Genomic DNA, 26,979 nt, shown 5'->3' on the forward strand with positions numbered 1-26,979 from the left:
TCTACCGCAACCACTTGGGGGTGAGGGAACGTAGACAGGACAAAAGGCATGCTGTGGAAGAGAGCAAGGCATGATCGATAACTCGTAGTTAAATGGAGAGTAGTTTATAAAGCACATGGTGAGTTAAAAGAGGTAAGAGCAGGAGAAGTGCTCACTGCATCATGGGAAACCAGCAGTCTGAGAGTGACGTGCTGTATTGGGGTGATATGGTACTATGAAGTCTTTAAGATAAAATAATGGGCCTGATTATTCAAGACCTTGTATGTGAAGAGAATGATTTTAAATTTTAAATCCATTCTGGATTTAACAGGCAGCCAGTGAAGAGCCAGTATGGGAGTAAAATGCCATTTGTTTCTAGTCCCTGTCAGTACTCTTGCTGAAGCATTTTGAACCAACTGAATGCTTTTCATAGAGTTTTTAGGACATTCTGACAATAACAAATTACACTAGTCCAGCCTAGAAGTAATAAATGCATAAACAAGTTTTTCAGCATCACTCTGAGCCAAGATGTTTCTAATTTTAGAGCTATTGTGCAAATGGAAGAAAGCAGTCATAAATATTTGTATAATGTGCACTGGAGGCCAAGGTAATGCCATTCAGAGTAAGAATCTGGTTAGATACCATATTTCTATGATTTTTAGGGCCAACCACAATAACCTCAGTTTTATCTGAATTTGCCATGGAAATGAAAAATGTCCATGGCAAGCAGGAAATTAGATGTGATCCAGGTTTTTGTGTCTTTAAGACATTTCTGTAGTTTAATTAGTGTGTGTTATCTGGATACATACACCAAATAACATGGATGTTATCATGGTTGTATAAAGTTGGGTGTCCTCGCATAGGAGTGAAAATGTATGCTATGCCTTCTAACTGCTTAAGGGAAGCATGTGTAATGCAATCAAAATTGTTGCTAGCACTGAATCCTATGAAACACCATAATTAACCTTAGTGTGTGAACAGTGACACTGATGTGGCTGCACAGAAAACTGCAGGGTGGCCAGTTAATAACCGCACAAGTAAAAATATCAGCTGGTGTTTCAGAAAACAGAGTCACTGTTTGTCCTCCAGTGACCTAACCGACAGAAAGAGAATGACATGGACAGCATTTTTTTTAATGTACTTTTAGCTTTATAGTCACAGAATAAATGATCTGAACAAATGCAGAAATGCTTTTAGCCTAAATAATAGAATAGAATAGCCTTTTATTGATATTGTTCATGTACAATACGATTGTAAAACATCTTAATAAAAAGTAGCTTTTATCTCTAGGTAAAATACAACTTTTTAACATCTGCCCCTGGGAGATGAACAGGAGAAGTGGCCTGTCTAGGAGTAGTCTGTGTGTGTGTGTGTGTGTGTGTGTGTGTGTGTGTGTGTGTGTGTGTGTGCGCGCGTGCGTGCGTGCGTGCGTGCGTGTGTGTGTTTTAAAACTATATATGACAATTCTTGGGAACAGGTGGTGGCATCCCTAGTAGCCCTGAAACCATAGAGTTAAACCTGAAGTTACCATGATAACCAAAAACCCTGCCTCTTGCAGAGTTATGACTCTGCTGTGTGTCATGCTGGTAGAGATAACCCGAAAACTGTGAATTTACATCAGCTGTCAGCAGTCTACCCTACCTGCTCAGGTGTATTGACGGCTGACAACATTTCACAAACGAACACTCAGGAACTAAAAGTATAAAAAAGTACTATCAGTGCTACAAGTACACGATTATTACTTGATCATTACATGAGAACAGGTGGAACAGCACACCTGTACATGTTCCAGGACAACATGATGGAAACTAATTTTTGTTAAAGCACAACACCTTCTCTACTGTCCTGCTGGAAAATAATGAGGGCCAAAAGTCTGAAAAAGCAGAAATGTCCCCACAGAGTGGGTCAAACACACTGTGCTGATGTAAACAGTCTGTGGGCTCGTCAGCTTAATTAATCCTGACCAGCTGCTCCTGGTAATCCTCCTTCCTCTGTCCCTCTGACCAATCAGAGCACCTGATGTCATCCTCGCCCTTCACCCCTCCTCGTGTGTGTATGTGTTCAGCCTCTTTGTGGTTGACCGGTTGCCGCGGCAGCAGCAGTGTGAGGACGGAGTTCGTATGAAGCGTCGTTGTTTTCCTCTGAGAGGAGACCACAGCCTGCTGACCCCTGACACACACACACTGTGAGTAATACACACATGCATACATGCCGTGAGTAACACACACAATCACACACACACACACACACACACACATGCCATAAGTAACACACACGCCGTGTGTAATATATACACACACACACACACGTTGACTAACAAAGCTCAAACAGTTTTATGAAGAAGCTGTTCTTTAGTTCTGTGCTCTTAATTACATCATTATGACTTGGTGATTAAATTAACTGCAGAGCAGCTGACTGGTCACCGTTACCTTTAGTGACAAACACCTGAATCTTGTTTTACCAGATAATGGGAAAAGATAGAAATGGGTTAAACAAACACTGAAATCAAAACACTAAAGAAGTTATTTTTAAAATATATTTTTCTTCACAAAAATAATAAATTATTTTTAAAAAAAATAAGGCAAAAAAAGATTGTTTTATGATGAAACAAAAAAAATCGATAAATACTAAATAAAGGCTTCACTGACAAATCTGATTTTGTAGATTACAGTTTTATTTTTAACCTTCTCTCTAAAACCATTAAGAATCAGTTTTTACATGTCTCACTATTTCAGCCTGGGGTTGAGGCAATGTGAACAGGTGCAGTCAGGGGGTGTGGCTCCTCTCTCAGGAGGCTCATCCAGCAGCAAACCCAACACCGCGTCGGCCAGGCAGCGGCCAGCAGCATCTCCGACTCGTCGTCTGCGGTTTGAGGATGAGACGGAAAAGGAGGCGGAATCTCGTTACCTGGAGCGACAGCGGCAGAAGAGACAGACGGGGAACTGCGGAGTTGGTGTGGTGATGTCCAAACCAGACTTGAACCTGTACATCAATGGCACGGCGGAGGCAGGGCACGCGGTCGGCAAGCAGCCAAGGGGTCGAACAGTGGTGAGCAGAGCAGGTCAGAATCACACCTGTGAGAGAGGAATAAGATGCGGAGTCAATCTCTGGCAACACTCACCTGGAACTGACAAGAGGGGGAGCCTAAACAGACAGCACCTTAACCTGCGGACTGAACCAATCAGAGAGACCTACATCGGCTCTGTCACCAGTGTGGAAAAGGATGGGGCTTACACACAGGTGAGACGGCAATCAGTGGAGCTAAATGGAGCCCAGGTGACTTTTCATCAAGCCATGCCCTACGCTGGCCTGCCAACCAACCCCTATGCCCCTCACTCAATGAGGCTGTGTACCACCCACCCACCCAAACTGCACAGAGAGCATCAATTGGGGCCTGAGCCTAGGGAGAGGAGAGGGCGTGAGGTGGAAGAAGATCTGAACAACATGATGAAGAACTCCTCATCCTCCTCAGAGAGGAGCGCAGACACAACAGGTGAGAACTTATCTCCTGAAAAACATTTGCCTACACACTTTGTGTTGAGCTAAGAAATTTACCTGCTAAATCACCACAGTAACTGGTGCTGAAGGCATCGCCTAGTCAGGATCAGGTGATGTTCAGAGTTTGAGTTTAAAATCAGCTGAAGAATTTCCTTTGATTCTTTTATGTGCAGCTTGTTCCTAAAAGCAGTTGATGAAGCTGCGGCAGCTCAGACTGAACATTCCTGTGTTCGTGTGCTGTTGCAGAAAATGTCTAAATGTTGTTCTGCTTGATTATGATCTGCTGCTTAGTCTCTTTCACACTGCTGCAAACACAGAAAACACACCAAGCATAACTGTTCAACAATTTACATTAATTCACGCTGATCTGATTTCCACATCTTCTTAATCACCCTGTGGGACAGGAAGCTTGTATGTTAATGTTTTACATGGATTCACTGCGATTCAGATCTTAATTTTACCACTCTGTGCCACAAATCACCAGATTAAACAGCTACTGCACCGTTCGTCTCTCAGATTATTTATATTAGAATTTTATGTTCTTTACAGATTTTTATCTCTATTTTTATCATCATCATCTTCTGATAATGGCTCTAACTGGACTGGCAGGACTCACAGATATTATTTAGTGCAGAGGAAGAGTCACAAGACATATGAAATGCCCATTTTTATGTGAGCGCACTCAGAGCCTGAAGCCCAGTTTAACAGAGAAAGTTGATAACCAGTATGCTGACACCCATCATCTCTGACTGGGATTTTAAGTTTTGTTGAGCCAGCTAACACAGCAAAAGCCTGGATATCTTGAACTTCCTTGTACCTTCTGTTGTACCTCTAAACATAAACATGGGGCTACCATAAATCATTTTTATTTAATCTGTGAGCAGTTTGTTTGGCCTCCAGAGTTCACTGCAGAGCTGCACATGATATCACATGCGCCTCTAAACACACCTTAACCTCTAGATTTCTAATTTGTTTACAGCTGAGAGTCATCCCCCGCCCACCTCAGAGCCAATGAGAGCAGAGCTCCACCAACTTGACGTTTCACTTCCTCCACAGTGAGTTTGTGTGATTTCATTGACAGCTGGTCAAGGAGATGAGCATCACACCTGGATTCATGTGTTTCATGAGTTTAGTTGCAGCAGCCTAACTGATCGCTTATTTGGTTTAATTGTGTTTTGATCACATGCTCATCCCCGCTATTCAATTCAACTCAATTTTATTTATTCATCACCAAATCACAACAGTTGCCTCAAGGCGGATATTGTAAGGTAGACCCTACAATATTACATACAGAGAAAAACCGAACAATCATATGAGCCCCTATGAGCAGGCACTTTGGCGACAGCGGGAAGGAAAAACTCCCTTTTAACAGGAAGAAACCCCAGCAGAGGGAGGGGCCATCTGCCGCGACTGGTTGGAGTGAGAGCAGCAAGACAGGATAAAAGACATGCTGTGGAAGAGAGCCAGAGATTAATAACAAGTATGAGTATCAATGCAGAGAGGTCTATAATGTATAATGTAAATGTGTGGACCTCCACAATTAACCTTAGTGTGTAAAGAGGACTCTCCATTTACATGAACAAATTGGAGTCTATTAGACAGATATGATACAACCCACTGCAGCGCAGTACCTGTAATACCTACAGCATGCTCTAATCAATCATTTTAACAGAAAATTATGGTCACAACAGTATTGAACACTGCACTGAGGTCCAGCAGGACAAGTACAGAGATGAGTCCACTGTCAGAGGTCAGAGGCCAGTAATGGTTTAACTACAGCCGATTATTAGAGATAGGTTGATCATATTAAAGATTGAAGCATTAATTAATGGCAGGACTTCTTTCAACGGTCTTGTAGGAATGGGGTCTAAAAGACACGTTGATGGTTTAGAGGAAGCAATTACTGAAGTTAACTCAGAAAGATCAATACACTGTTTAAATCCAGCTGTGATCTCAGGTGTTTCCAGGTGAGGTGTCATGTGACTGATCTCATTGATCTGTGTTGCAGTTTAAGCAGCAGAGAAGATTCCTCCCGTCTTTCTCTGCGACGTTTTTTCTCCACCGTCACACTGAGCAGGACTCGAACCAGCAGCCTCGACCGCCTCTGCTCACGGACCCATGAGCGAACCCACCCCTCCCTCGCTGACTCCACCTCCTCAATTTCCAGGAACTCCTCCAGCCTGGTGAAGAAAACTTTATCTGTTGAGTCGCTCAGTGTGGTGAGAACATGAATTATACATATATATATATAGCTATATCTATCTATATAGCTATATATATATATATATATATATATATATATATATATATATATATATATATATATACATATACAGTGTGTGTCTGTGTGTGTGTGTGTGTATGTATGTATTATGGTGAGACTACTTCTTTAACCTGTCTGTTCAGCAGGAAGTACCACTTTTCCAGTCAAGAAAGTCATCTTTGGAGCTGAAGAAGAAGAAAGATCGTTCTGCGAACTATAAACCAGCTGCTGAACAGTAAGACACACACTTCTCTTTTCTACCCTGATACTCAGACCAGCCCATCACAGCCTACCCACCTGTTTGTCTCTCAGGTCCTTACCTGGTAGTCTTGGCGTCAAAGACATCAGCTGTCCCTCTTCAGTTTGCTCTGTTGGGCGGATTCTTCAGATTTGCCCTGATGGGACATTTTTATTGGAGCTTAAGCGACCAGTGGGTCAGACGTTTGGCTTCATCATCAGCAGAGGAAGAGGACGACGTGACACTGGTACTAACTCTACCGACACTTCCCCTAATACTTAAAATATATAATTATTTTTCACCTTACTAAATGGTAAATGGCCTGTATTTGTATAGCGCTTTTACTAGTCCCCCTAGGGACCCCAAAGCACTTTACACACCCAGTCATCCACCCATTCACACACACATTCACACACTGGTGGAGGCAAGCTACAGTTGTAGCCACAGCTGCCCTGGGGCAGACTGACAGAAGCGAGGCTGCCATATCACGCCATCAGCCTTTCTGGCCAACACCAGTAGGCAGTAGGTGAAGTGTCTTGCCCAAGGACACAACGACCGAGACTGTCGAACCGGCAACCTTCCGATTACAAGGCGAACTCCCAACTCTTTAGCCACGATCGCCCCACTGATACTACTGATATCATCTTAAATACTACTCGCATTACTAAATATATCGACTCACTAATATGCTGTGGTCAGGGAGATTCTATCTGGGGACTTTATTGTCCTGCTGTGGAACAGTGACGGTAATGTAGAAAATGACAGTTCCCACAATGAAATGAGCGTGCGGCACCACCAATAGATCACAAAGCACATCACTGCCTGATGAGCCAGTCACAGCTGTTCCTTGCACCATGCAGCTTGAAGTTTCCTGGATGTAGTCCAGGAAAATGACACTGCATTAAACAACTGCACAAGGATTGGATCACTGCCACATTTGTCCCGCCTTTCCACACAATTTAATTTGTTCTGATTGGATCTCATTTTTATTTATTTTTTTCAAAAGTATAAATACATTTCATCATAGTTTTTGTCCTTGTGCATCAGTTTTTAATTAATTACCATGTTGTATTGTCAGGAAAAAAAACGGTTATCGACAAAAACTATGCCGAAAAGTATAGGTCAAAAAATGTAACAGATTGAGTGTATGTAAGCATCACAAATAAAACTACAATGTTTGGAAGATTTGTGTTAAACATTCCTTACACTGTTTAAATAAAGAAAAAAACTACATTTTTATAGAGGGGTTAATAATTCTTTCCATGTAAGTGTGAGAATTTTAAAATGAATTCTAAAGTCAACTGGGACCCAATGTAAAGAAAATAAAATGCAGGTAATGTGAGCTGGCATCCCAGAGTGTTTCAGGAGTCTGGCTGCAGCATTCATTATTGCCTGGAGGCATAACAGAGATAATTTGTCCATGCCCATAAAGAGAGCATTTCAATAATCTAAGTGTGATGATACAAATGCATGAACAATTTTCTTCATTTCAGAGGAGGCAACTATAGCTTGCAATTTAAAAATGTTCCTTAAATGGAAGAAACAGGAATGGGAGATCAATTTTATATGTGAGTCCAAGGTCAAGGATGAATAACATACAACACCAGAGGCCATAAGAAGATCATTTATAACCTCCACTAAAGCTGTCTCTGTACTGTGAGGAACTCTGAAACCTGACTGAAACTCTTGAAATAAAAGATTCCTCTGCAGATAATCATTTGGCTGTTTGGCAACTACTCTTTCAAAAACAATTTAGGTGAAATGAAGGTTGGAGATTGACTTATATTTAGCTAAGACAGCTGGGTCAAGTGATGACTTTTTAAGTAACGGTTTAACTACTGCCAGCTTTGAGCAGTCTTGTAGGAATGGGGTCTAAAGACATGCTGATCATTTGGAGGAAGTAATTATTGAAATAAAGTTAGAAAAATAAAAATAAAAACTCTAAATAAATATCAACAGTATTGAAAGTAGCTGTGTATACTGGTACATCTGTGAAATGGTTCTGAATAATTTTGTTTTGCAATATTTAACATTTTATTTGTGAAGAAGTTCATGAAGTCATTACTAGTTAATGTTAAAGGAATGGTTGGCTCAACAGTGCTCGGACTTCTTGTCAGCCTGGCTACAGTGCTGAAGAGAAACCTTGTTCTTTTTTTCTTCAATCAGTGATAAATAGTAAGGCGTTCTAGCTTCATGAGGGCTTTTTTTTTTTTATAGAGCAACAAACTACTAACAGTTTGATGTACATTACAGGTGTGTATATAGAAGACATGAACAGCAGCACTGGGAAGCTGTATGCTGGCCTGCTGGCTATTGGAGATGAGATCCTGGAAGTCAACGAGGAGAAGGTGGCCTGCCTCAGTCTGGACCAGGTGACAAACCTCCTGATCAAGAACCAGTCTGTCACCATTCGGGTCCTTCGACACCAGAGGACACGTTCAGAGTGACAACCACACTGCCTGACTGAAGAACCAGTTGCCAACACTGAACCTGACTCACCTGTTTATGGCAGTAACAGAGTTAAAGCAAAACTGCAGTCTATGTCTTACACTTTCTCATGATGAGAAGCTTCTTGTTTCCTGTTAAATCACTTTGACTTGCTGGTGTGAATATTTGTTTAATGCCATGCAGTATTTGTCCTCTGAGCTGATACTGTTTTTTTGTTTTTTTTTTCAATTTTATTTTATTATTATATTAATAATATTATTGTTGTTGTTTTTTCATGAAGTAGCTTGGTTTTTTATTTTGTCTGTGTTTGTTTTGCTTTTGTTAAAGAAAAAGAAAAATATTGTTTAAAAACAAGCTGGGACCTGCCAAAAGAAAATTATTCAAAGTGAAAAACTCATTGGTCAATAATTGAAATCAGTCAGACTGGATTAAAATGTACCTTAATCAAATGGTCAAAGTCTGTTTTCTTTTCTTTTCTTTTCTTTATTGAATAAAAAAAAAAAAAAAAAAGCTCGAGACATATCATACCATCGGTCACCAGATAATACTTTTATCAATCACTGATCTGTAACAGCTTTCTCCATTCAGACACTCATTATTTATTCTTGTTTAGTGTGAGGAATCAAGTTTTGCGGAAACATGAGCAGTCTGGTTAATCTTTAGTGTAAAAGCAGGTGAAATTTTAGGTTTGTCACAATCTTTATTTCAGTTTGTTTTGTGTTTCAGTCAGACATCAGAACACTGAGATCATTTATTCAGGAAACATTTTAGCGGCCCCAGGAGAATTGCCACCGTCACGGCGTACCATAAACCCGATATCTAGGACAATGTGACTGGCTGTTGCTGCCGTCATCCATTTTCATGTTTTAACTAACTTGCTCACCAGCCTTCAGAATAGTACACTAAAGGAGCCACAGGAAGTCATCCACAGGTCAATAAGTCACTCAATATGCTGCACATGTGATAAATACAGGAAACAGAAATAAAAAAGACAACAAAATAAAACGGTTTCAGTCAAAAAACACAACAGGAATTTTAGTGTTTCTACTTTAGCTGTAAAGTACTGCCATGAAGTTCAAACTGAACTAAACCAGTTTGAACTGAACTAAATGTGAGTTAAACTCTGACATTAAATTAAAATTAGTATTCAACACAACTGGATAAAAGTGTCTTTAAAGTGGACCTGCTCTCCTCGCTTCCTGTCGTGTGTCTCCTGCTCCTGTGACGGATGTTTGTATTAAAGTTTCTAATAATTAGGTCACAGTGCATACCCTCCTGAGAACCAGCCTATTCATCATTTCCTCTCTAATGTACATTTGCTTTTGGTCTATATGTTTTGAATTATTTGTTCTACCCTACTAAGTCCTGACGTACTAAATAGAGGACATCCTGGGCTTTCCATTGAGATCTCATGTGTCTGGGTGGCCTCTTTTAGCTCCAAAAAGAAGGAAATCACAAAAAGATTCATTTTTCCTTGTTTCTCAGGAGGATATAGTTTTCCCTGTGAGCCAAGAGCTCAGACTGCTCTCAACATTTTTTCTATTCTTGAATCTGGAAGATGCCACAGAGAGAAGATAGAAGCCCCACCCACCTGCTGTTCATACCTTCTGTTTATGAGGGGCAGCCAATAAGACTGTCTTGAAGCGTTGGAGGATAAATTGAGGGGCTGCACCAAGGCCTAGTATCAAATGAAAGAAGGATTACTTTGAGCTGTGACTCACGCAAAGCTACTGTGCAAAGGAGCAGAATAAGTCCACATTAAACTCGAGTGAAACTTGTTATTTTCAGTTTTAAATAAAAAGAACAACCAATCAAAACCACACCAAACATGACCTTTGACCTCTGAGGTGGTTCTAACAGTTAAACACTCAAGGAACCAAAAGTGCTGTTCACTCCCGATCAGCAGGAAGAGTCCATTAGAGTCTAAATAAAGTTCAGCACAGTCCAAAGAATGTTCAGTAGAGTATAAATGGAGTCCAGTAAACGGGATTAAGATTTCATGTCGATAGGTGGAGGCATTGATCAGAGTATAAAGAAAAGGAGAATGATGATGAAGAGGATGGTAAGCAGCACGCCGATGGCACACCACTGACGACGATCTGCAAACACACAGAGTTAATAAGATGAGTACAGGTGAGTGCACCTCATCAATACAGGTAGTCACACTGACTCCAGCTCAGTTCAATCCGCAGAGGGAGGAACTACAGCAAGATCAATAATTCCATCATCATCATCAATAAATCCAAATCAGCTTAAAGCTACAAAATTTCCTGCCCTAATTGATCATTTCTGATTCATCAGCTCTGAACATCTAAAACCCTGCCCACCCCTCTGAGTTAACTCATATCTTGTTTCATGTGTTGTTGGGCAGATTACCGCTGGTCATGTGGGACACCTTGGCGAGCTTCTTCATCACGTTGTCCAGTTTGGACTGAGTGTTGTCCATTTCATGGCCAAAGTCATCCAACATCCTGCAGGAAGGACATCAGTAAGTCTCTGACAGGTGCCTCCACTCCCCCCTCACCTCTTTGCTTATTACAGGCTAAATAAAGTTCCAGTTCAATTAAATTTTATTTGGAAATTACTATATCAGAAACTAAAAGCTGTCTGAAGCTTTTTCATATACAAAAGATCAGACAATGAGCCGCTATGGTGAGGAGCAAGAACAGGAAGTGACCTTTAATCGTCACATAAAAAACACAACAACAAAAGCAAACATAATGCCTTTGAGAAAGCACCGACCTGGGGATCACAGGAACTTTAGTTTACCGAATCACCTTTACCACTCTGACATTTTGTAGTCACATGACGTTCCCACCCACCCCTCTTACTACACTCGGTTCTTACACGGCCTGCTCATCCAGCTCCATGCCGATTCGCTCCGACATGTTCTTCAGGACTCCGATGGTTCCCGACACAAGTTCCAGCTGCTCATCCTGCTGCTCCGCAATCAGCTATCAGAGACAGGAAACACTTTAGCGGCATTGTAAAGGTGGAAAACTTGTTTAGGTTTCTCAGGTGTTCTTGTACCTGCTGCTGGACCTGCTGTTCCTCGATGATCTGAGAGTTAGCGTTCTGTAGCTGGTGGTCCAGTCGGCTGTACTTATCTGCACCAGGCTGCCATATGGGGCCCTGAGCACCACGTTCACCCAGCAGAGCCTGAAGGTCACAACAACAGTTACACGTGCACCAAGACCGGGTATACAGGAGGACCCCAAGAGGATCCAACTGAGATCTTGTGGTGCCCTGAAGGTTCTGCAGTCTCGGGTAATGGATCACCCGTAGGCAGGTGTGACAGTTACCTGTTTGTTCTTTCGGTCAGAAGCAGCAGGTGGAATCGACATCTGAGCTTTCATTTCCTGCAAAACAAACACAGCAGCAAATCAAATCGATCAATTCTGGACATCTCAGGTAATCGATCACCTGAACGATCTACCTTGTAAATTATTAGAATATGACTGGGTCCTTCTGTCTGAGCCATTGATCTCCTGTTGTCAATAAAGTTACCTTGACGGCAACCCGCATGCTGTTGATGAAGGCCTTCCTCTTAGACAGCTCGGCAGCATCCAGGTTGAACTTCTTTGGGTTCGACTCGACAATACGTAAACTTACCGTTAAGAAGAATTATCTTATTTTCATATAAAACATGTTACATAATGACAATGTTGGTGACGTGACCTCAACTCAGGGGTGGCATGTAGCCCCCTAATGCATGCTAAAGATGAAAGTAAAACCTAGTTCAGCTCAGAGAGCATATTTAACAAAATAAGAAACACATTTTAATATATTAGCTGAAGTTAATGACGAAAAATCACAACAACAGTTGCTTTATAGTGTTAGGTTAGGTAAAGGCCCGAGAAAACTGAAAAAACACCAACAATCAGACGACCTATGTGGACGCACTTGGCGACAGTAGAAAGGTGAAGGTTTCTTCCTTTTAACAGAAGGAAACCTCCAGCAGAACCATGCTCAGTGAGGGGTGGCCTTCTGAGAGATCAGTTAGGGACGAGGGGATGAAGACAGAACCATGCTGTGGAACAGAGCCAGAGAAGCAAAAAGAAAAGTTTGAAGCCTAATCCTAATCTTAAAAGTAGAAATAGTGTCTGTCTCCTGAATCCAAACTAGAAGCTGGTTCCATAGAAGAGGGACCTGTTCTAATAAATTCAACACGATCACTTACTCTGTCTTCACAATCAGTGATTGATTGGAGCCAATTTCAGTGTTTGTAAATATGTAATTAATGATTACTAATTGATTGATCTGCTCTCAGCATGGACGAGGAAACGGGTGTCAATCAGCAGCTTCAGATGCAGTGGGAGGGGAGGAGTCTGTTAACCCTCCTCTTCTTCATTAAATTGTCATCAAACTGACTGTAGAGGCTAAGCCTACGCTTGAAGCCACTGAGGTGGTCGTTAACGGGGGGTGACGCGATGTCACTGGTATGCATGAATTAAGTTAACAGTCCAATAAATCCAGCAGTATGTATCTTGTCCTTTTTGGTCTTTATTCTGTATTGACTTAGCATAACAGCGCAACGGTCACAAACTGTTTGCCTTCTTAATGACACACCTGACGCCGATTACATGCGTCTACCTTAAATACCTTTACATTACATAATCAAAACAGAAAAAGGTGACCTCTAGTGACCACATAAGGTATTAACCCAAGAATGGCTCCTACACTGACTCTAACCATTTATGAACCAATCAAATTGCTCCATCTCACCTTGTGCACCAGGTCTATGTGAGGATTTACAAACAAAACTGTCTTCACTGTCCAGGGTTTTGAGGTGATACACATCTCCTCTTCTTCTTCATTCTTTCTTTTTCCACAGCTGAACGAATCAGCCAATCTCAGATGCTCTAATCATAAAACTGTATTCACCTTTCCAGTACACCTGTATATACACCTGTGCGTGTTTCTGCTGGCTTCACATTTGAAGGATATTGATTGTCTCGTCAAGGTCCTCTAGGTCCCACTCGATGGAGCGCAGGCTGTTCCTCAGCTCATTGGTCGTCCAGTCTATCTCCTCCTTGGAGGCTCCGCCTCCCTCCACCATCAGTTCGCTCCATCTATGATGGAGGCTCTGAGCAGCGTTGACTGCTTTCTGCACCTCGCTAAAAAAACAAAACAAAAACAAAAAAACAAACAGGTGAAGTTGAGCTTCAGAGGAACCTTAATAGCACAAACCAGAAACAGAACCAGGTCTATCTGCTGCAGGGTGTTTTCATGTGACGTAAGGTAACTGGAAAACTAAATAAATACAAAACTGGAGGGTCAACTTTATGGATCGTTTACTGATCAGTGTTGAAATGTCCAGCAACAATTTCAGTCAAATCTGCACAGCCACCCGGTTGTTCTCTTACAGAGCCAAGGAATCAAAATGTTTTTAAAATCACATGGCTCACTATCTGTACTCTGCCATGTCCCCCTTTCTCCATGCAAAATATGAAAAAGAAGAAAACATGTGAAGGAACTGATTATGTCAAAACAAAAAGCTACTTATAGAAAGGAACCTATTAGGGTGAAGTAATGTTACACCTGTAAACAGGTTAATTATCACTGATCAATAAAATCAAACATCTCATCTGTAATGTTCAAACAGGCTGAAATCAGAAGCGATATAAGCACAAGCTGTGGTCCTGTGTGTGAATCAGGAGGAGATACAGGTGTTCCCTCATGTGACAAGTGATTAAGGTGCTAGAGAGGCCAGCCTCGCCCATCTGAGATCAGAGGTGAAAACGTCTCAAGCCTCTGAAGTTTGCACAGTGTATTATACAATCATCATGGAGGTCACTTTCATTTAACACGATGCAGTTGCTGCTGTGTGGTGGTTTATACGTTCAAGGAGACACAATTCACTTTGGGATTCATTGGGAACATCATGAGAGAACACACACCACACCCCTCAGAGATCACTCAGGAGGAGCATCATAAAAGTTGGAGACACCAAGAGACCATAGAAAGTGATCAGGAGAGCGTTCTGCGATTGGCTGCAGACACTATAAAGCTGTGGTGGAAACGAAGCCAGTGCACAAAGTGTTCTCCACCACGGATCATCCTGATCTCGCTCTGCACCACCTGCTGCACAAACTGCTTCACCTCCACAACATACAGGAGGTCTGTGACTCTCTGATAAACATACACCTATCTGGAAAATGTCATCATTACTATTAATAACAATATTATTATTATTCACCCACTCATTCATTAATTCTCTGTCGCCTATCCAAATGTTATTATTATATTATTTTAATTGTTGCTGTTTCAGCTTCATTCCACCTGCTCCAAACAGAAGCTGGTAAATTTGATCTAAATAGAGTCTCTCACTCTTTCTCATCATCATCATCGTGGTACACACAGACGGTCTAAAACACCTCCTAAAACTTTAATCTGATAAAAAAAACACACAAAGCTAACAGGCTAACATGCTAATAAACTAACTGTGAAGACACGTTTATGTTAACGTTAGCACGTTAGCTGCCGTGAATCTGCTCCGGCACACACGTCGGTCTCACTATTGACGGAAACAGATCAACGATCAGATCGATTATGGATCAGCTATCACCTGTCCGCAGGCTAATGTTAGCTGCTAGCTCTGTGTTAGCGACGCGGTTCTGACCCTTTGACGACGAAGAACGGGTCTTCCATGGACATCCCGCCGGCTCTGCTCACTCCATCACCCACTTTCTCGTAACCGAATCCGCGGATTCTGATTTCCGCCGGTCCGTCCTCACGAAGCCGCTAACGGAGCCGCTAACAGGCTTTGTTTACACGTAGCACCGGAAACAGCTCCGCGATGGCACTCTTCTTCTTCTTCTCCGACTCTTACTACAGTTTCCAAACACGAAAACAGTGCCACCAGCAGTTGCGGGGAAATAACATTTAATTGCAATATTATACAGTGGTCCCTCGCTATACCGCGATTCACCTTTCGCGGAATCGGTGTTTCGTGGATTTTTTTTTTTGTGTGCAATTTTGCATGTTTTATTTATTTATTTATTTTTACAGCGCATTGTGTTCTCCGTCCTGATTGGCTGTAGATCATTGACTGTCAATCAATCTCGTGCCGTGGTCCTGTACAGTACAGAATGAGTTCAGCTTGTCCAATTTACATAAATCTTCGATCGCTAGTAGTGTGACTCTGAAGTGCATTATTGTATGTTTGTTTTCTCCCCAACAAACACAACAATGTCGATGAAACGTTTTGCACCGTCAAAGGCAACTGTGGGTGCCTTTGGTTTCATTCTATAATACTGGACTTATTTTTCTACCAAGGTTTCAACTTTGAGGGTGTTTAAAAAAGAGAGAAAAGTGTGAAAATGGTCATGCCTGTCTGAGAAAAGTGTATAAAGTGTGTAGTGAGGGCAAGGGCGTAGATTTGGTTTTGGCATTGGTGGGGACGGATGATTCAACCACCGAACCCTGCCCTGTTTCTTTTTTTTCCCCTTTTAGTCTTTGCTCAGTGGCGTGTCCAGCGAGGTGGCCTGGGGGGGGGCACAGGCCCCCCCCCCAACCAGACTGGCCACCCCAGGTGCCACCCCAAAGGCAAAACAATAAAATTCAATCAAATATCAAATGTACGATTATGTTTTCACGGTGAAGCTCAGATATCCGAGTGTAAGTGAATGCAGCATCGGCTTCTGCGCTATGTGCATCACGTTAGCAAAGGTAGGAGAGCCAAGCACGAAAGAGGGCACTGCAGGAAACAATTTTTCGGTGAAAGAAAATGAGGACAGCATAAATGTCCCGGTAAGCAATATTAAGTTTGTTGAGTTTAGTAAACTTCGGTGAAATTAGAATACCAAGGAAAAAATAACACTTAAAGAATTATTGCAGCCGTGGAATATATCAGACAGTATGCTACTGAGGGCAGCTAACATAAGAGTTATGAGTTATAAGATATAATCTAAGTCGTAACATTGCTGTATGGTTGATTTGGTTGCAGGTTAACATAGCTGGACTGGCCATCAGGCATACCGGGCATATGCCCGGTGACTTATTTTTTATTTTTTTTGTAATGGCATGAACAATGAGAGGTGGTGGATTGGCCAGATGCAGGTCGATGTGTAAAAATAACTCAGTTGTTTGGTGGTGGCTATGGCGGGGCTTCCACAGAGGCCAGCAGGTGGATGAGGGAAGGTGAGGCAGGAGGAGAGACCCGAGGCAGCCGCCGGTCCGAGTGTCAGGTGAACTGAACTTCAGGTAAGAAGTTATGACCTGCAGTCTATCTGGGTCAGATATAAACCAAGTTTAGGTGGAGTTTATTTTCGTTGTGCTGACTTTTTACCGTCAGTTACAATAACTCGTACTGCATTCTAACCAGCTTGACGGAGTTTTTATACAGTACAGCTGGGTGGGTGCTATGATGTTACTGATAGTGAACTTTATTTTATTCATAAGGTTAGTTAGTAGAGCTGCGAACGGCTCCTTAAAAAAAATGGAATAAAAACAACAGAATTTGAATGAAAACAACGGAATTAGAATGAAAAGAAGAGAATTTGAATGAAAACAACGGAATTAGAATGAAAACAACAGAATTTGAATGAAAAGAACAGAATTTGAATGAAAACAACGGAATTAAAAAGAAAAGAAAAGAATTAGAATGAGAAGAACAGCATTTGAATAAAAACAACAGAATTTGAAAGAAAACAACGGAATTAGAATGAAAAGAAGAGAATTTGAATGAAAACAACGGAATTAGAATGGAAACAACGGAATTTGAATGAAAAGAACGTAATTTGAATGAAAAGAACGTAATTAAAATGAAAAGAACAGAATTAGAATGAGAAGAATCGAATTTGAATGAAAACAACGGAATGTGAATGAAAAGAACAGATTTTGAATGAAAACACAAGAATTAGAATGAAAAGAACAGAATTTGAATGAAAACAAAAGAATTTGAATAAAAAGAGTAGAATTAGAATGAGAAGAACAGCATTTGAATAAAAACAACAGCATTTGAATAAAAACAACGGATTTAGAATGAAAAGAAGAGAATTTGAATGAAAACAACGGAATTAGAATTAAAACAACGTAATTTGAATGAAAAGAACGTAATTTGAATGAAAACAAATAAAATAGAATGAAAGCACCGGAATTTGAATGAAAACAACGGAATTAAAATGAAAAGAACAGAATTAGAATGAGAAGAATCGAATTTGAATGAAAAGAACAGAATTTGAATGAAAAGAACAGTATTTGAATGAAAGCAACGGAATTAGAATGAAAAGAACAGAATTTGACAACAAACAATAGAATTTGAATGAAAAGAACAGAATTTGAATGAAAGCAACATAATTTAAAGGAAAAGAATGGAATTTGAATGAAAACAACAGAATTTGAATGAAAACAAAAGAATTAGAATCAAAAGAACGCAATTTGAATGAAAACAAAAGCATTAGAATGAAAGCACAGGAATTTGAATGAAAACAACAGAATTGAAATGAAAAGAAAAGAATTAGAATGAGAAGAACAGAATTTGAATGAAAACAACAGAATTTGAATGAAAACAACGGAATTAGAATGAAAACAACGAAATTTGAAGGAAAAGAACGTAATTTGAATGAAAACAAAAAAAATAGAATGAAAGCACCGGAATTTGAATGAAAACAACGGAATTACAATGAAAAGAAAAGAATTAGAATGAGAAGAATCGAATTTGAATGAAAACAACGGAATGTGAATGAAAAGAACAGATTTTGAATGAAAACAAAAGAATTAGAATGAAAAGAACAGAATTTGAATGAAAAGAACAGTATTTGAATGAAAACAACGGAATTTAAAGGAAAAGAATGGAATTTGAATGAAAAGAACAGAATTTGAATGAAAACAAAAGAATTAGAATCAAAAGAATGGAATTTGAATGAAAACAACAGAATTTGAATGAAAACAAAAGAATTAGAATCAAAAGAACGCAATTTGAATGAAAACAAAAGCATTAGAATGAAAGCACAGGAATTTGAATGAAAACAACAGAATTGAAATGAAAAGAAAAGAATTAGAATGAGAAGAACAGAATTTGAATGAAAACAACAGAATTTGAATGAAAACAACGGAATTTGAATGAAAACAACGGAATTTGAATGAAAACAACGGAATTTGAATGAAAACAAAAAAAATAGAATGAAAGCACCGGAATTTGAATGAAAACAACGGAATTACAATGAAAAGAACAGAATTAGAATGAGAAGAATCGAATTTGAATGAAAACAACGGAATGTGAATGAAAAGAACAGATTTTGAATGAAAACACAAGAATTAGAATGAAAAGAACAGAATTAGAATGAGAAGAACAGCATTTGAATAAAAACAACAGAATTTGAATGAAAACAACGGATTTAGAATGAAAAGAAGAGAATTTGAATGAAAACAACGGAATTAGAATGAAAAGAACAGAATTTGAGAACAAACAATAGAATTTGAATGAAAAGAACGTAATTTGAATGAAAGCAACATAATTTAAACGAAAAGAATGGAATTTGAATGAAAACAACAGAATTTGAATGAAAACAAAAGAATTAGAATCAAAAGAACGCAATTTGAATGAAAACAAAAGCATTAGAATGAAAGCACGGGAATTTGAATGAAAACAACAGAATTGAAATGAAAAGAAAAGAATTAGAATGAGAAGAACAGAATTTGAATGAAAACAACGGAATTAGGGCAAATGAGCTTACCATTTTGATGAAAGTGTGTTTCTTGTGAAAACAAAGATTTTCTTCATGAAAATTGTGCCAAATGCAGAGAATTGCGTGTAGTGTGTTTAAAAAAAAAAGTGTGTTTTTAAAACTGCAATTTGAGTGTAAAGCAGAAATTGTGTTTGTAGTTTAGCAGGATTGGTTCCGGGGGTTGGTGCATCAGATAGATGTTGTAGTCATTGTGTCTGAAGTACAAGTAATTGTGTGTAAATAACTGAAAAACTGTAAAAGGGTTTTTTTTTTCCCTCCCACTGTCAACAGAGTTCTTGCTCATAAGGGGGTCATGTGATTGTTGGGGGTTTTGCTGTTTTCTTTTTATTATTGTAGGGTCTTTTCCTTACAATATAAAAGGTACAACATTTGCGGGAGTTGACCATCTCATTCTGAGCAGACAGATGTTTTACAGCTGGATGTTAATGTTTGGGTGATGTCATGTTTAGTTTTCTGGTACACGTGTTGTTGGTTCTATTTTATAAAAAAAAGTTCTTCAGTAAAATCAAAACAAAACTTCTGATTTGATTTTCGTGTTTTCCCAATGACTCCAGCAGGGGGCAAATAAGGAGCACAGTCCTATTTTACAGAAGAAGAAGAAGAAGAAGAAGAAGGAGGACAGAGGGAGATCTCGCGATACTTCACTGGGCGGCAGTTGGTTCTTTGTGTGCAGTAGGGAACGTGCTTGTTAGGATCGACAGATCATCTCATCTTCCAACTGCGGATCGAAATCTGACCCAATCACACCGGATCACCTGTCCGCACTCCCACAGGTAAGAACGGTGACGTCTTTGAGTGCCAAGGTGCGAGTGGCCGAGTAGCCTCGTGGTGTGTCCGCGGTGCTAACAGCGGCTAATGCTAGCAGCTCCGCGGCCTCAATGTGCGCGCTTTTATTTTACCCACTTTACCTGCTTACCTATCCACATGTGAGACCCGACTGTAACGCGAACTGGACCGGAACTGGAAACCTACGGGTTTTTCTGAGAAACGCCAGCGATCTCTGTAATTAAGTTAGTGATTAAGTAAATATGTGTTAATCCATTAAGTTAATGTATTCACCTGGACCTGTGGGCGGTGCTTAAGCGGTTAGACGGTTCTCGGGGTGTCAGGCAGGTAAATGTAGTTCTAGAGCTCTTTGGTTGGTTAGAAATGTTGATGACATTCTCAGACGTCATTCTGATTGGCAGTGTTTGGGGTCAGATGTCATCTTATAGAAAACTGCAGGTGAGTCAAACAGGCCGAGAAACATCTGGAATCAATGTCTTGATGCATGCTCAATCATCCAGGTAAGTAATTCCCAAAGGGTTGATTAATCTTGATGTGGCTTTTCCAATGGGAGAAACATTTCACCCTCATGTAGGTGACTTCTTCAGTTTCAGCTGACTGCTTGACTCCATTTTTTATTCGGTAGGTTAGCTTCCGTTGTTGTGCAAATGTACTGTTTATAAGGTTGGAAACCTGCAGTCAGCTGAGACTGAAGAAGTCACCTGGATGGTGATGAAACGTTTCTCCCACTGAAAACGTCCAGATGAACATAATCAACGTTTTGGGATCTGGAATCAACATCTGCACATTAATCCACAGAGAACACCCGGACTTCACAGGTGCTTCTCAATCAATAATGCTACTGTAGCAACAGGAACATAAGATAATACGGAGTGAAATGAGCTAAACTGGCGACCCATCATCAGAGAGTTACTGGTTTGGGTTTCCTGATTGAAACAGATTGAATTCTGATCACCTTCAGTTTATCGAGTAGCTTGCAAATGATAAGCAATGATCAATAATCAGCTGCTTTTGCTATTTTTCCCAGACGCAGATAACTTCCTGAATCATTTCCATGGCGCAAAGACGAGGACACATCAGGTACCTGAAGGTGAGTGGATCAGTAGTGATCAAGTGTTTTTAACCTGTTCAGAGGCTGTGCTGTGAAGCAGGTTCAACAAATTCAAGCTTTCTTTCAGTTAACCAGCTTAACAAAATGATAGCACGAGGACCAAACATCAAACTGTTTCTGCATTTTCTACATCAGCAGCTGAACATATGCATCATGTGACTTCACACCTGGGTTTCGGCCATGATGTCACCCAGAGGCCATTGAACAGGTTTTACAAATAAAACGATGAGCAGAGGATCTCAGTCTCACTGACTCAGACCGTAAATGACAGAATCGGTGAAAACAAGGCAGTTCCATCAGATTTAAACCTGCTCCTGACCATGTGAGCGGCACGCATTACCACGGTGATCTCACAGGTACAAAGAATGCCACCTTTGTGGCACAGAACTCTGAGCTTAAGCTTGCTAAGTCGTCAATCTGGCTTTGTACTACAAATGTAATCGCAAAGAGAATTCAGAGCTTATCTGAAAACCGGAGCCTATGATTCCTTTGGGTGATCTGGTTCTGGGTCAAGTCAGTGAGACTTTTTCAGGTGATTTTCGGACTTTGAACATTCATACGAACACTTTTTACTATACCTGACTGCTTTCTGTTTCGCCTTCACTCGCCGATAAACGCATCATAGAGCAGCTCAGGCTTCGGTGTCTTGCTCAAGGACACTTTGGCCTGCAAACTGCAGCAGAACCACTAACCTTCCAATTAGTAGATGAGTGTCACCCATCCCAAATGACAGAATCTGAATCTGTGAACCTATGTCAGCATGAAATGTAATCAGATTACAGTCGGACTGTCTGATTATAAAATGTCACTTTAAACACACTTTAGTTCAGTTTGGATCTGAAAGTCATTTCAGCCTTATCGTCACTAAAATCCATCATTGAGCCTGACGATTGATTGCTGATTGATGTCATGTAAACGGTGATTCTACAATAACTGTAATCGTATTACACTCATACTGTCACTAGAGATTTGATTCTAAGTTGTAATCTGTCATTGATGGAATAGCTGTCTCTGTGCTGATATATTGATGAGTGGTTGGTTGGACTGACTTAATAGCTGTGACTTTATGAAAGCAAGGGTCACTCAGCTGATTCAGGTCCAGGAGGAGGGGAGGAGTCAGAGGGAACACCTGTCAGAGGTTACCCAAAGTTTAGTTTCCAAAATTCTTTACCATGGTGGCTGATTCAGTTAATTCTCTTTCTGGAACAGAAACCCAAGTCTATCTTATCTCAGGGTTAACAAACTCAGAGTTTTAGCTGAACCCACTTCCTGAATCAGGGCCTGGGGATTAGTGCATGTTTACGACAGGTGTGTGTGGTGTGTGTGTTTCAGGTGTGTGAGGTTCAGAACTCTCAGGGTGATGTCAGAGACGCTTCGCTCGCCGCTAAAGGAGCTGCTGGAAATGTGAGTGCTACGCTTTGATTGGCTGAATCTGTTCACTTCCTTTATTCTGGCATCTTTTTGACTTTAGTGAAAGTGATGATGGTGATGATGTAATGACCTCAGGAGCTGTACGATAACGGGTACGGCGAGCAGATGATGGAGGACGAAGACGCACGCACGAACCTGATTGTGAACTACCTGCCGCAGAGCATGAGCCAGGACGAGCTACGCAGCCTCTTCAGCAGCGTCGGCGAGGTCGAGTCTGCCAAGCTCATCCGCGACAAAGTGGCAGGTAACGATGAAAGTACTGCTAATGTAGTGCTGAAGTACCACTAATACAGTACTACTGAAGTGCTGCTGCAGTATCACTGTTAGTACCACTACTGCAGTACTACAGTAGAATCACTGTAGTACTTCTGAGTACCTGGACTGCAGCAGGTGCTGAGCTCCCCAATCGTACTGCAGTATTATTCAGGTAGTACTATGGTATTACTGGGGTACTGTTACACACAGTAGTACTGTGGTATTACTTTGCTTACGACTAATGATGATAATTTTACTAAAGACAAATACCAGATTACTTTTGAAGCATTATAAGTTTTACTGTGAATATGTTTTATTTCAGTACTTGAAAGTAAATGTATTTCAGCATTAACACGTGTACTTGTTCATGCTTCATTGTACTTTGTACTCCTTATACTGCGCAGTAGGTCACAGCTGTATTTTGCAGTAGTTGTAGTATCAGTACATAGTCGTTATAGTACTGTTTGCAGTATTTCCTGTTCACTGTTGTTTTTTGGGGGTTTCAAGACGATCAGCTGATTTTGTTTGTTTTGGGGGGGTTTTAACTCTGTTTTTTTGTTCTTTTTTTTAGGTGAATTTTGTGATTTTTCTCTCTCTCTCTTTTTTTTTTTTTTTTTTTTTTTTTTTTTTTTTTTGTCATAAAACAATTTGGATATTTTTGTTGTTGTAATCTTCATTTTTTTTCACACCAGGTTTAATGACATCAAAGTGTCTAACAGGTACTTAATGCTGATTGGTTACATCAGGGCTGGGCGAACAAAGTAAATAAAAAGTTATTTACTGAATGATTCAAAACAAATTAAAGAATGATTTAGAAAAAAGGTGTGGCAAGAATATGTTGACACTAACTGAACTTCTTGTTTTTTATTTTATAAGAATTTGAAACTTTGTAATTACATTTTGAGGCGACGGCCGTCTGGTGATGAATGTCTTCAGATGACACGTGGCTTGGTTGCAGGTTTTCAGGTCTTCTGCCCTACAGCAGAAACAGAATAACTTTGATTGGCGAGTAAATGGCGAGCATGTCAGTGCCTGAGCAAAGAATGAAAGTTTTGGTTGAATTTTTTTCGTCCAGCCTCTGATAAAGGTGTTTTGTTTTTTATTTTTTGTGGGGTTTTATTTTGTTTTTTTGTTTTTTTAAAAGTATTTTCACCTGTTTGATTTTTTTTTTCAGGCTGTTTGTAAAACTTTAAAAATATTTGAAGATTTTTTTTGTTCTGAACAAGTCGAGAAAACAGTCGTTTTCAACAGTCGTGTGGGGTGATGCAGGATTACATCCTGCCAGCGTGTAATCGTCAGGTCGTCGTGCGTTCAATACAACCGTGTGCAGATGATTTGTGCCGACGGTTTGATCATCATCATGTGGCTAACCACCCTCATGCCAAAGTAATATATCACCAGTGAGTCATCTTTAACCTCATTCACTGACGACGATAAATTATTTACTTCCATGGACAGATCTTACCTGAGCTGGTCAAATCAGGTGAGATCTTACCTTTTCAGATAAAAAAAAAAAAAAAAATTAATATTTATATTGAATATTTAAACATTTAATCTGGATTTTATTTCAACTCGATGTAAGTGCAGTTTTTATTTTCATCACTTTATTTTCTGTGAGAACTAATTTGTGTTGAAGTGTAACAGGAGAGATGACCTTTAACCTCTTTGTTTGTAGTGAGTTTTTTTCCGAAGTGTTTTTTTTTTTTTTTTTTTTTTTTTAATAGCCAATGTACCTTGCAGTGTCACCTAACTGTTTTGAGAGCTAAAACGTGGCAGGTGCGCGGCGGTCAGGCAGCGTGGTGGGTGGCGGCAGGTTTTCCCGGTTTGTTCAGAAAACTGATGTTTTCCAATTGACTGTATGGATCTCTGTACTTAGTTTGAACTCTGTGTTTGTTTCTCTCGGACTGTGTAGCAGCTGTAACAGACGCTTTTGTTTTTTATTTTGTTGTTTTCCTTTGTGTTTCTCTAGGCCACAGTTTAGGTTACGGCTTTGTTAACTTTGTTAACCCTAGTGATGCAGAGAGGGCTATCAGTACCCTCAATGGCCTGAGGCTACAGTCTAAAACTATCAAGGTAACGTGCCACAGGTGCTCTTTGTTTTTCCTGTCTCAACTGATGTGTTATGTTCCCCGGACAGTAGAGGGCACTCTCACCTGTCTGATGGATGAAGGTATTTTCAAACTCTGCTGTTTTGTTTTTATTGTTTTCGCACCGACACGTGTCAACACTGAATCTGTGAATTTCTTCAATTCAGTGAGACAACGTACTGCACCTTTTACTTTCAGACATTAATGATATTAATGCTTTTATTTTGGTGATCAGAGCCTGTTTGGATGCTTTTATTTTGTGTTTTGTTTTGTTGTTTGGAAAAATTGTGGATTTTTATTTATTTTTATTGAATATTTAAAAATTTAAATCTGGATTTTATTTGAACTCAATGTAACTGTATTTTTTATTTTCATCACCGTTTGTTTTCTGTGACAATTATTTTGTAAAGATGATCAGCTGACTTACTTCCTGTCACTTCCCCGCAGGTTTCATTTGCACGGCCGAGTTCGGACGCCATCAAAGATGCGAACCTGTATATCAGTGGTTTGCCACGGACTCTCAGTCAGCAGGACGTGGAGGACATGTTCTCGCACTACGGTCGCATCATCAATTCTAGAGTGTTAGTGGACCAGGCTTCAGGTACCGCACGCGCTCAGTAAGCTCAGGGTCATGTGATGGCTTGTGATGTTTGGAACTGAAAAAATTCTGTTCTGGTTGGCTGTTTAGGTCTGTCACGTGGCGTGGCCTTCATCCGCTTTGATAAGAGGGCCGAGGCTGATGACGCTGTCAAACACCTGAACGGACACACGCCTCCCGGCAGCGCTGAGCCAATCACGGTCAAGTTTGCTGCCAATCCCAACCAGGCCAGGAACTCCCAGATGATGTCACAGATGTACCACGGCCAATCACGACGCTTTGGGGGGCCTGTCCATCACCAGGCACAAAGGTTCCGGTATGCTGACCTGCTCAGAATAACCTGATTACTGTAGTCTGAGTACTCTAACCTACCTTGTCCCGAGATCCAGCAGCTAATTGACTTAGATGTTTGTTACTGTTTGATGAGAATCAGTTAATCTGCAGCTGTCTAATACTTCGTCTGTCCAGGTTTTCTCCAATGAGCACCGACCACATGAGCGGAGGGGGTGGGGCCTCGGGGAGCTCATCCTCTGGTTGGTGCATCTTCATCTACAACCTGGGCCAGGAAGCTGACGAGGCCATGCTGTGGCAGATGTTTGGCCCGTTCGGCGCAGTCTTGAATGTGAAAGTGATCCGAGATTTTAACACCAATAAGTGCAAAGGCTTTGGCTTTGTTACAATGGCAAACTACGAGGAAGCTGCCATGGCGATCCACAGCCTGAACGGGTACCGCCTGGGGGACAAAGTCCTGCAAGTCTCCTTCAAGACCAGCAAGGGGCACAAATAGAGGAGGGGGCGAGGCTAAAACTAATAACAGGTGTTTTTGTTTTTGTTTTTTGTCTGTTTTGTCAGTTTTTCCCAGCATGCCCTCTTTCTTTATGTCAGTAAGTAATTTTTCTGGCTGTGTGGGCATTCATCCACAATAAAGGACTGAAATTTGCAGTATGACTGACAGCTGACTGTCAGCATTGTTATGAACATAACTGGAGTTGTATCAATTTCTGCAGGTTTACTTTAAAACATTTGGGGTCAAAGGTTACGGAAACTAAATCTGCTCTTTTCTGATTTGAGTAAAACGTTCAATTGGTTTTATGTACAGTTTATGTAAATGATGTCATGGTAACCACTGACAACTGATTAAAGGATTAAAAGTTTGGACAGGTAACCTGACGTTATCATGTCAGGTGATCAGGTCAGTGTTAGACGATTAGTTTCATGTTGTACAGGTGAGGTAGAGGAATGCACCTGATGAACAGGTAACTGATGTGAAGTCGATTTTCATTTGTTTTATTTTTGTATTGCAGCTTCATTGTGACATTTATTCAGCAATAAATCTGTTATTGTGAAAACTTAACCTGTGTCTGAATGTTTGTCTCCCCTTTGTCTGAATTTCTTTAAACTGTCAAACTTTTTCTTTATCGACGGACACAAAGTGTAGAGTTTATTTTACTATTTCTGTGTCGTTGCATATTCAGTACAATGGCGTGACTGAACGATGACAAATGCAGTGGTCTGGTTGGACAAATCTGTTTATTTGGATCCAAAACATCAGAAAAATCTAGCTCGGTTTGAAAAAATAAATGCCACAAATTTG

The 26,979-nt window shown here is 40.4% G+C and overlaps 3 protein-coding genes across 7 annotated transcripts; 2 read left to right on the plus strand and 1 right to left on the minus strand.

Annotated features, from left to right (window-relative positions):
• The first annotated feature begins 1,981 nt into the window (after nt 1-1,981).
• LOC120738812 (uncharacterized protein KIAA1614-like) lies at nt 1,982-8,726 on the plus strand. 2 transcript variants are annotated; one of them, XM_040040300.1, is made up of 7 exons: nt 1,982-2,164; nt 2,715-3,472; nt 4,457-4,532; nt 5,486-5,696; nt 5,884-5,975; nt 6,053-6,225; nt 8,232-8,726. In XM_040040300.1, exons 1-7 carry the CDS (start codon nt 2,100-2,102, stop codon nt 8,423-8,425), a joined length of 1,569 nt encoding a protein of 522 aa, XP_039896234.1. In that variant the 5' UTR covers nt 1,982-2,099; the 3' UTR covers nt 8,426-8,726. The 2 variants fall into 2 exon arrangements, with proteins under 2 accessions (XP_039896234.1, XP_039896236.1); XM_040040302.1 differs by having other exon boundaries at nt 5,887-5,975.
• A 279-nt stretch (nt 8,727-9,005) lies between these two features.
• stx6 (syntaxin 6) lies at nt 9,006-15,250 on the minus strand. Its single transcript, XM_040040303.1, has 8 exons — nt 15,049-15,250; nt 13,374-13,543; nt 11,934-12,028; nt 11,729-11,785; nt 11,457-11,585; nt 11,274-11,380; nt 10,803-10,897; nt 9,006-10,525 (listed from the first exon to the last, which is right to left on the minus strand). Exons 1-8 carry the CDS (start codon nt 15,081-15,083, stop codon nt 10,449-10,451), a joined length of 765 nt encoding a protein of 254 aa, XP_039896237.1. The 5' UTR covers nt 15,084-15,250; the 3' UTR covers nt 9,006-10,448.
• A 4,469-nt stretch (nt 15,251-19,719) lies between these two features.
• On the plus strand, nt 19,720-26,739 carry LOC120738795 (ELAV-like protein 1). Of its 4 annotated transcripts, none has more exons than XM_040040256.1 (9): nt 19,723-19,890; nt 20,931-20,993; nt 22,347-22,418; nt 22,521-22,689; nt 23,393-23,419; nt 24,670-24,773; nt 25,235-25,388; nt 25,476-25,701; nt 25,854-26,739. In XM_040040256.1, the coding sequence occupies exons 2-9, from the start codon at nt 20,958-20,960 to the stop codon at nt 26,170-26,172; spliced, it is 1,107 nt and encodes a 368-aa protein (XP_039896190.1). In that variant the 5' UTR covers nt 19,723-19,890; nt 20,931-20,957; the 3' UTR covers nt 26,173-26,739. The 4 variants fall into 4 exon arrangements, with proteins under 4 accessions (XP_039896194.1, XP_039896190.1, XP_039896192.1 ...); XM_040040257.1 differs by lacking the exon at nt 19,723-19,890 and adding an exon at nt 19,907-20,721; XM_040040260.1 differs by lacking the exon at nt 22,347-22,418 and having other exon boundaries at nt 19,720-19,890; nt 22,486-22,689.
• The last annotated feature ends 240 nt before the right edge of the window (nt 26,740-26,979 follow it).

Source organism: Simochromis diagramma, unplaced genomic scaffold (assembly GCF_900408965.1).
Source record: "Simochromis diagramma unplaced genomic scaffold, fSimDia1.1 OVJJ01000026.1, whole genome shotgun sequence".
NCBI lineage: Eukaryota > Metazoa > Chordata > Actinopteri > Cichliformes > Cichlidae > Simochromis > Simochromis diagramma.

Bases quoted from the DNA above. Each gene is read 5' to 3' on its own strand.
- LOC120738795 (XM_040040256.1), top strand. From the start codon at position 20,958: ATGGCGCAAAGACGAGGACACATCAGGTACCTGAAG. The intron at 22,419-22,520 runs GTGAGTGCTACG...TAATGACCTCAG, and splicing joins CTAAAGGAGCTGCTGGAAAT to GAGCTGTACGATAACGGGTA. The intron at 22,690-23,392 runs GTAACGATGAAA...TTTTCACACCAG, and splicing joins CATCCGCGACAAAGTGGCAG to GTTTAATGACATCAAAGTGT.
- stx6 (XM_040040303.1), bottom strand. From the start codon at position 15,083: ATGTCCATGGAAGACCCGTTCTTCGTCGTCAAAGG. The intron at 12,029-13,373 runs ATATCCTTCAAA...CGGTAAGTTTAC, and splicing joins GGACCTTGACGAGACAATCA to GTATTGTCGAGTCGAACCCA. The intron at 10,898-11,273 runs GTAAGAACCGAG...TCCTTCCTGCAG, and splicing joins GAGCTGGATGAGCAGGCCGT to GATGTTGGATGACTTTGGCC.
- LOC120738812 (XM_040040300.1), top strand. From the start codon at position 2,100: ATGAAGCGTCGTTGTTTTCCTCTGAGAGGAGACCACAGCCTGCTGACC. The intron at 5,976-6,052 runs GTAAGACACACA...TTTGTCTCTCAG, and splicing joins TATAAACCAGCTGCTGAACA to GTCCTTACCTGGTAGTCTTG. The intron at 6,226-8,231 runs GTACTAACTCTA...TGTACATTACAG, and splicing joins AAGAGGACGACGTGACACTG to GTGTGTATATAGAAGACATG.